We start from the raw sequence: 9864 nt of genomic DNA on the forward strand, positions 1-9864 counted from the left end.
CCCCACCAGCCTCACGACCCCGTGGTCAGACCAGCCTCACGACCCCGTGGTCAGACCAGCCTTATGACCCCGTGGTCAGACCAGCCTTATAACCCCGTGGTCAGACCAGCCTTCCATTTCACTTGGTGTTAATGTTGAGCTGTCTGCTGGTCGGTGTTGTTTCCATAGTGACCAAAAATGCTTGTTTTGTTTTGGTGTTGTTTTGTTTTTTTTACCCAGGATGCTTGGTGGTACTCTGCTCGTGAGTTCCTGCTCTACTGGCCAGCCTGGCTGTGTGTGGTCGTCTTGGAAACCGTGTGGCTCTGTCTCACCTTCCTGCTCCCTGTTCCTGACTGCCCAAGGTGAGTTCAGAGGGAAGACTATGACCGTGAACACATTGAGACAACAAAGATTCAGTGGGAGGCGTCTGTCGCAGGATGAATGACAACTGGAAGGTTGTTATTGTTCAGAGTAAATAACTCACGGACGCTAGATAAGCTTTAACCAGGTTTAATTCTCCCCAAATTACAGCTGTAATTCAGACAACCCAACATTTCTCACATCACAGATACTTATATCCCACGTAAGACACTCCTCCTCCTCTCCAATCCTTACATCTTATGGTTCTACAGGAAGAGAGAAACAGGATTCCAAATCCTTATTAGTTACACTCTTTAAGAGAATCTGTCCTCACCTCCTGACCTCAACCCCTCCTTCATCTAATCCACAGATGTCTGTCTGTCTCACTGGTATCAACACAGTGCTCTGCTCCCATCCCGCCCAACACATTCCACAGCCATCTGTCTTTCTACAGAGAACCATTCACTTCTGACATAAAACCCAGTCTCTTTCACTCCTAATATTCCATGCTTCTTCTCTATCAATATCGAATCGAATCAATATCGAATCAAATTAATATCGAATCATTATCGAATCGAATTAATATCGAATCGAATCAATATCGAATTAATATCGAATCAATATCGTATCGAATCGATATCGAATCAATATCGAATCGATATCGAATCGATATCGAATCGAATCAATATCGAATCGATATCGAATCGAATCAATATCGAATCAATATCGAATCGTATCAATATCGAATCGATATCGAATCGTATCAATATCGAATCGAATCAATATCGAATCGAATCAATATCGAATCAATATCGAATCGAATCAATATCGAATCCAACACAACGGAGATGATTTTCCAGTATTTACATACGCCTCGTCTGACAGTAGTTGCCTTGAGTTGTACTGTTGACGGACGATGATATAGTTCATATATGATTTAATCCATGTCCATGAGTCTTAGGGTGGCCGGAAGTAGGAGATAAATCCTCTAAATCCTCTACTAACCATCATCTTCTCTCTCCTTAGTGGTTATTTGGGCCCGGGTGGTATTGGGGACATGGGCCAGTACCCAAACTGCACTGGGGGAGCAGCTGGATATGTAGACCGTTGGCTACTGGGAGAGAACCACATCTACCAAACCCCTTCCTCACGGGTGAGTGAAACGCCGACTTGTTTCAGGCAACAAAGATTAAAAAAAAACCACTTTCTGCAGGTGGGTGGTTTCTCTCGTAACGTGGCGCGTTCATTCTTCAGGTGATCTACAAGTCTCACCTGCCCTTTGATCCAGAGGGAGTCCTTGGCAGCATCAACTCTGTCCTCATGGCTTTCCTGGGACTACAGGTCACTGCAATTATCATTCACTATCTCGCTCTGTCAGCTGTCTCTCTTGTCTCTTTCTTTTGCTGTCTCTGGTTCTCTGTCTGTCTCTGTCTGTCTGTCTGTCTGTCTGTCTGTCTGTCTGTCTGTCTGTCTCTGTCTGTCTCAACACTCCTTCTGTCTGTCTCTGTTTCTCTGTCTCTCTGTCTCTCTGTCTCTGTCTTGTCTGTCTTGTCTGTCTGTCTCAACACTCCTTCTCTCTGTCTCTCTGTCTTGTCTGTTTTGTCTGTCTGTCTGTCTGTCTCAACACTCCTTCTCTGCATCCAAACTAATCTGTGTTTCTCTCACACATTCCTTCCCTTGTTCCTTCTCTTTCCAGTGGCTCTGTTTCTACACTACCAGACCGATGTGTGTAATTGCAGACGTGGAGTTGCATGTTTCAGCCTAACTGAATGGATCCGTCTAATGTAATAAATGGGATTAACTTTGAGGGTCCATTTTTTTTTTGTCCCTGATATCTGAATCCAGGCAGGAAAGATTCTCCTCCACTACAAGGATCAGCATTCCAGTATAATGGCCCGGTTTCTCATATGGAGCCTGGTTCTGGTGAGACGACCACGTTGCTGTTTGTCATTACTGTATTAGCTGTTTGGTATATAGCCTTGGTCTGTCGCGTAAGCCTTGGTCTGTCGCGTAAGCCTTGGTCTGTCGCGTAAGCCTTGGTCTGTCGCGTAAGCCTTGGTCTGTCGCGTAAGCCTTGGTCTGTCGCGTAAGCCTTGGTCTGTCGCGTAAGCCTTGGTCTGTCGGGCAGCCTTGGTCTGTCGCCCAAGCCTTGGTCTGTCGTACAGCCTTGGTCTATCACGCAGCCTTGGTCTGTCGCGTCAGCCTTGGTCTGTCACGCAGCCTTGGTCTGTCGGGCAGCCTTGGTCTGTCGGGCAGCCTTGGTCTGTCGCGTCAGCCTTGGTCTGTCACGCAGCCTTGGTCTGTCGGGCAGCCTTGGTCTGTCGGGCAGCCTTGGTCTGTCGGGCAGCCTTGGTCTGTCACGCAGCCTTGGTCTGTCGGGCAGCCTTGGTACAGCCTTGGTCTGTCACGTAAGCCTCGGTCTATCGGGCAGCCTTGGTACAGCCTCGGTCTATCGGGCAGCCTTGGTACAGCCTCGGTCTGTCGCGCAGCCTTGGTACAGCCTTGGTCTATCGGGCAGCCTTGGTATATTGCATCTTTTATCAGACTAAACCTCTCCATATGTCTCCATATGACAACACTGAGACATAGTAACATAGTATTTCCGTCCTCACCGTGCCTGTATGTTCCCGGTCAGCGTGATGATGTATCGAAATGTTTATCTCTCCAGGGAATCATATCAGCCGTTCTGACCAAATGTTCACTAAATGAAGGCTTCATCCCCATCAACAAGAATCTATGGTAAGGAGACCAGACCTCTTATAATGCAGTTTAACACTCTCAGGGCCAGTTTCCTGGACACTGATTTACATCTAGTCCTGGACTAAAGAGCACTTTGAATGAAGACTTTTCATTGAGCATGTTTCTTGGTCCAGGACTAGTTTTAGGCTAATCTGTGTGCGGGAAACTGGCCCTTGGTATTTCCTAGTAGGGCCGGGACTCTTTACTGTCGTGGCAAGAAAACAGAAAACAAAGCTGATTTACCTTCTTTAGGAAAACAGCCCTGACGTTGGGAAACAGCCCTGACGTTGGGAAACAGCCCTGACGTTGGGAAACAGCCCTGACGTTGGGAAACAGTCCTGATGTTGGGAAACAGCCCTGATGTTGGGAAACAGCCCTGATGTTGGAAAACAGCCCTAATGTTGGGAAACAGCCCTGACGTTGGGAAACAGCCCTGATGTTGGGAAACAGCCCTGATGTTGGAAAACAGTCCTGATGTTGGGAAACAGCCCTGATGTTGGGAAACAAACATCATTATGTTGGAAAACAGCCCTGATGTTGGAAACAAACATTATGTTGGAAAACAGCCCTGATGTTGGAAACAAACATCATTATGTTGGAAAACAGCCCTGATGTTGGAAAACAGCCCTGATGTTGGAAAACAGCCCTGATGTTGGGAAACAGCCCTGATGTTGGAAAACAGCCCTGATGTTGGGAAACAGCCCTGATGTTGGGAAACAGCCCTGATGTTGGAAACAAACATCATTATGATGGAAAACAGCCCTGATGTTGGAAACAAACATTATGTTGGAAAACAGCCCTGATGTTGGAAAACAGCCCTGATGATGGAAACAAACATCATTATGTTGGAAACAGCCCTGATGTTGGAAACAAACATCATTATGATGGGAAACAGCCCTGATGTTGGAAACAAACATTATGTTGGAAAACAGCCCTGATGTTGGAAAACAGCCCTGATGATGGAAACAAACATCATTATGTTGGAAAACAGCCCTGATGTTGGAAACAAACATCATTATGATGGAAAACAGCCCTGATGTTGGAAAACAGCCCTGATGTTGGAAATCAGCCCTGATGTTGGAAACAAACATTATGTTGGAAAACAGCCCTGATGTTGGAAACAAACATTATGTTGGAAAACAGCCCTGATGTTGGAAACAAACATTATGTTGGAAAACAGCCCTGATGTTGGAAACAAACATCATTATGTTGGAAAACAGCCCTGATGTTGGAAAACAGCCCTGATGTTGGAAAACAGCCCTGATGTTGGAAACAAACATCATTATGTTGGAAAACAGCCCTGATGTTGGAAAACAGCCCTGATGGTGGAAAACAGCCCTGATGTTGGAAACAAACATCATTATGTTGGAAAACAGCCCTGATGTTGGAAACAATCATTATGTTGGAAAACAGCCCTGATGTTGGAAACAAACATTATGTTGGAAAACAGCCCTGATGTTGGAAACAAACATCATTATGTTGGAAAACAGCCCTGATGTTGGAAACAATCATTATGTTGGAAAACAGCCCTGATGTTGGAAACAATCATTATGTTGGAAAACAGCCCTGATGTTGGAAACAAACATTATGTTGGAAAACAGCCCTGATGTTGGAAACAAACATCATTATGTTGGAAAACAGCCCTGATGTTGGAAAACAGCCCTGATGTTGGAAACAGCCCTGATGTTGGAAACAAACAGCCCTGATGTTGGGAAACAAAACATCATTATGTCATCCGGAGTCACATTGTATTTATTCTCCAAGCTACAGCACCCCATATTTTACATCCAGCAGGTTTTTAAAGCACCAAACAGTTTCAGCTTTGTGTTTTTTTATTTAGTTACCATGGCGATACTGGAATCATCCGTGTTAATGGTGTGGAATAACCGACCTCTGAGTTGTCTGTCAGGTCTCTCTCCTACGTGACCACCCTGGCGTGTTTTGCCTTGCTGCTCCTGGTGTTGATCTACTACACAGTAGATGTGAAGAGGTGGTGGTCTGGGGCGCCCTTCTACTACCCCGGTGAGAACTAGTTCTGTGTCAGCACCTCTGCTTTGTAATTTAAAAAAATATATATATATTTATTTCAATCTGCTTATATAGAAATGTAACGCGTAGATCTGACAACGATCCCTATTCTGCGTGACGGGTGAATCACGTCTGTTCTAAACTATACATTTCTATCTTAAAATTGTTTACGCAACTCCCTGAACAATCCCTCTGACCGCTGTGCTCGAATCCTGACCTTTGACCCCTTGTGCTCTAATCCTGACCTTTGACCCCTGTGCTCTAATCCTGACCTCTGACCCCTGTGCTCTAATCCTGACCTTTGACCCCTGTGCTCTAATCCTGACCTTTGACCCCTTGTGCTCGAATCCTGACCTTTGACCCCTGTGCTCTAACCCTGACCTTTAATCCTGACCTTTGACCCCTGTGCTCCAATCCTGACCTTTGACCCCTTGTGCTCGAATCCTGACCTTTGACCCCTTGTGCTCGAATCCTGACCTTTGACCCCTTGTGCTCGAATCCTGACCTTTGACCCCTTGTGCTCTAATTCTGACCTTTGACCCCCCAGGTATGAACTCCATCCTGGTGTACGTGGGCCACGAGGTCCTGGAGGATTACTTCCCGTTCCGCTGGCGCATGGCCGACAGCCAATCCCACGCAGAGCACCTAACCCAGAACCTATTGGCCACTTCCTGCTGGGTCCTCATCTCCTTCCTGCTGTACAGGAAGAACATCTTCTGGAAGATCTAGAGGGCCAGGACGCGTTTCAAATAGTCTTTCTTCAAGTCCTCTAAAGATTTAGGGGGAAGGTCTGAAGGGGCCGGGCTGCGTCTCATAAGTATTTTCTCAGGTCTTTCTGAAGGATCTACTCTCCTCAATTCCTTGTGTCCTTTAACCAACGATCCACTCACTGGGAGATGTCGAGCTGGGCCGTATCTCAATAGTCTCCTCAATTCCTTGTGTCCTTTAACCAACGATCCACTCACTGGGAGATGTCGAGCTGGGCCGTATCTCAATAGTCTCCTCAATTCCTTGTGTCCTTTAACCAACGATCCACTCACTGGCAGATGTCGAGCTGGGCCGTATCTCAATAGTCACCTCAATTCCTTGTGTCCTTTAACCAACGATCCACTCACTGGGAGATGTCGAGCAGGGCCGTATCTCAATAGTCTCCTCAATTCCTTGTGTCCTTTAACCAACGATCCACTGGGAGATGTCGAGCTGGGCCGTATCTCAAGTCACCTCAATTCCTTGTGTCCTTTAACCAACGATCCACTCACTGGGAGATGTCGAGCTGGGCCGTATCTCAATAGTCTCCTCAACTCCTTGTGTCTTTTGAAGATCTTTTGTCTGGGTTGCATTTCACTTGTCTTTCATCAATTCCTTGTATCCTTTCTCCAGCTTCCTTTTTAAAAAAAGGAATAGTGTAAAGCGTTTCCTCTCCTTGTTTCCTTTCCTCGTGTGCTCTCCTTGCTTGACACTGATGTTTTTGAGAAGGGAACATAATCACTCAGGAAAAGGCTGGTCTGGGATTGTATACAAGAGACACGGAAACTCTGGAAACCATGATTACCATTTTTCTGCTCATCAAATCAAATGTTATTAGTCCCATGCTCCGAATACAACAGGCGTGGGTGGACCTTACCGTGAAATGCTGAATACAACAGGCGTGGTGGACCTTACCGTGAAATGCCGAATACAACAGGCGTGGTGGACCTTACCGTGAAATGCTGAATACAACAGGCGTGGGTGGACCTTACCGTGAAATGCTGAATACAACAGGCGTGGGTGGACCTTACCGTGAAATGCTGAATACAACAGGCGTGGTGGACCTTACCGTGAAATGCCGAATACAACAGGCGTGGTGGACCTTACCGTGAAATGCTGAATACAACAGGCGTGGTGGACATTACCGTGAAATGTTTACTTACGAGCCCGTAACCAAAAATACAGTTCCAAGAAAATGGAGTTAATGGAAACAATGCTACAGGCTCTGGTCTACGCTACACTGTAACTACGGACACACAGGTCAGAGGTCACTGGGATGTGTGTGACATACATGTGGGATCAACCTGGACTTCACAAAAAATAGAGTGTACAGCCAAACCGGTATGGAATAATGTACCATGGATAATACCAATGTGTTGATTGTCGTTTGTGCTCTTGGGACTGGAACTACCAATGCCAGACAGTTGAAATAACTTGTACTAATTAATGACATCGTCTTTTTGTGTTTGTATTTTTATTGCCAAAGTCATCGAGGAAATGAATGACGGCTGAACCAACCCGCAAACCTATCTGTATGTGTACATTTCATGGGTCATTCCACAAATTCAGTGCCTTTTTCAGAAGTGTAAAAAAAAAAAGAGAAAAAAAAAAAAAAAAGTTTGATTTCACCTCATTTTAATATTCTGTCATAAAGAGCACATATTCAACTTCATCACATGTTTTCCCCATCTCAAGAGTACTACAGTAGGTGCCTATTCACTGCCAACTAAACTAACCGGGTTGATGATCTCATCGTAAATCTGCCGTAAATCCCATTTGTGACGGGAGAAGGAAAGCTTGTGTGCAACAGGGAGTGGCAATTTTAAATGCAAGAATCACCCCAAAAAATGTTTAATTGTTAAAACATTTCTAGCCTGTCTTGTCTATGGGTAACAGGGTTGACTTGTAATGCTCGACACGCTCAGTTTTCCACCACAAAACGCCAGAAAATGGCCATAAAAACTAAAACCAGCTCACCTGATTTGACTATTAGATGTTCAATGTCTCTTTTTGAAAAAATATATATATATTTAAAAATGAATAATTTTTCCCTATTAAAATGAGACTTCAGTTCACGTAACAGGGGTTGACTTTAAAATGAGGGACAGTTCATTTAATCCATAAATAATCTTTAGAAAATGACTTTTTTTGTCATAATAACAAAAAATAACTAGGGCTTTACAATGATGGTGAAAACTTGGGAGACATTTTTTTAGGGGGTTTTAAGTCGGTTGAAATCTTCCTAGAAGAAGTCGCAGTGGGTGCAAAGGGGGGGATGTGTCAAAATGCGGAATTATGTCACTTTAACAAGTCTTTATTCATGTAAAAAAAAAGTCTAATATTGTAGACATAACTCACCAGCTGTCAAAATCAGAAGGGGCGGGGCACCACACATTTAGTTTGTTTTGCCCCCCCAAAAAAATCTGATTGATTGAATTTTCCATGTGGTCTATATTAAAAGGGAGCTTCATTTAATATAACAGGCTTTTTCTAAAAAAAAATTATACTTAAAAATATAAAAGGGATGCAAAAGGACCTTATTTCGTGGAATGACCCTCCATATGAACATACAAGCATTGTGTCAAAAACTCTACAGAAGAAAAAAACAAGTTTATGTCCCAAATAGCACCTTATTCCCTTTTTTTTATAGTGCACTACTTTTAAGCAGAGCCACGTGGGTCCTGGTCAGAAAGGAGTGCACTACAAAGGGTACCATTTTAGGATGTAATTTAGGACTTTCTTTTAGGTAATTGTACTGTATGATATGTAAATGAGCACAAAGAATGGCAGGGCACAACTATTCATGCAACACTGATTGATGATTTATACCAAATTCAGACAACTGTAAACTTCTGTTACTGAATCCTTCGCCCAAGTACTAGTATTTGTGTTTTTAACGGTGTGGTTAATGAATTAAACTGTAAAAAAATGAACATATATATTGACCTAAGCTCATGCAAATAATGTGATATGTGTACATTTCATCATTGTGAATAAATTGTATCGGTATCTTTTAACTGCGACCAAAGACGACTAGCAGTGCTATTTAATACAGTACAAACAAACAAACAAACAAACATCTGAAATAAATAGGAAAATGTATTCACTCCCTGTTGTTATTCACTCAGTGTAAGACCCACTGGGCATACACTGGTTGAATCAATGTTGTCATTTCAATTAAATTACTTTGAACCAACGGGCAATAGGCGTTGAATTAGACTGTCTGTGCTCAGTGGGGAGCGTCTGCTGAATGACTCAAATGTAAATTCGGCTTGTGCCAAATGGCACCCTATTCCCTATGTAGTGCACTACTTTAGACCAGAGCCCTATAGAACCCTATTCCCTATGTAGTGCACTACTTTAGACCAGAGCCCTATGGCACCCTATTCCCTATATATAGTGCACTACTTTAGACCAGAGCCCTGTGGCACCGTATTCCCTATATAGTGTACTACTTTAGACCAGAGCCCTATGGCACCCTATTCCCTATATAGTGTACTACTTTAGACCAGAGCCCTGTGGCACCGTATTCCCTATATAGTGCACTACTTTAGACCAGAGCCCTATTGGTCCTGGTCAGAAGTAGCAGGTTACTCTATATAGTGAATAAAGCCCTATTGGTCCTGGTCAGAAGTAGCAGGTTACTCTATATAGTGAATAAAGCCCTATTGGTCCTGGTCAGAAGTAGCAGGCTACACTATATAGTGAATAAAGCCCTATTGGTCCTGGTCAGAAGTAGCAGGTTACTCTATATAGTGAATAAAGCCCTATTGGTCCTGGTCAGAAGTAGCAGGCTACACTATATAGTGAATAAAGCCCTATTGGTCCTGGTCAGAAGTAGCAGGTTACTCTATATAGTGAATAAAGCCCTATTGGTCCTGGTCAGAAGTAGCAGGCTACTCTATATAGTGAATAAAGCCCTATTGGTCCTGGTCAGAAGTAGCAGGTTACTCTATATAGTGAATAAAGCCCTATTGGTCCTGGTCAGAAGTAGCAGGCTACTCTATATAG

The 9864-nt window shown here is 43.9% G+C and overlaps 1 protein-coding gene across 4 annotated transcripts in view; it reads left to right on the top strand.

Moving 5' to 3' along the window:
* Positions 1-7385, top strand: part of hgsnat (heparan-alpha-glucosaminide N-acetyltransferase) — a 14902-nt gene extending 7517 nt beyond the window's left edge. For 2 of the 4 annotated variants that reach the window (XM_090209965.1, XM_090209967.1), the window contains exons 11-17: positions 220-341; positions 1366-1492; positions 1594-1680; positions 2185-2262; positions 3008-3078; positions 4988-5100; positions 5654-7041. In XM_090209965.1, the coding sequence (XP_090066091.1) occupies positions 220-341; positions 1366-1492; positions 1594-1680; positions 2185-2262; positions 3008-3078; positions 4988-5100; positions 5654-5835 (780 nt within the window). In that variant the 3' untranslated portion in view covers positions 5836-7041. Of the gene's footprint in view, positions 1-219; positions 342-1365; positions 1493-1593; positions 1681-2184; positions 2263-3007; positions 3079-4918; positions 5101-5653 lie in introns of all 4 variants that reach the window. The other 2 variants (XR_016488746.1, XM_090209964.1) reach the window with 2 other exon arrangements.
* The last annotated feature ends 2479 nt before the right edge of the window (positions 7386-9864 follow it).

The sequence above is a fragment of the Oncorhynchus mykiss genome, chromosome 19 (assembly GCF_057628025.1).
Source record: "Oncorhynchus mykiss isolate SJ-2025 chromosome 19, ASM5762802v1, whole genome shotgun sequence".
Classification (NCBI taxonomy): Eukaryota; Metazoa; Chordata; class Actinopteri; order Salmoniformes; family Salmonidae; genus Oncorhynchus; species Oncorhynchus mykiss.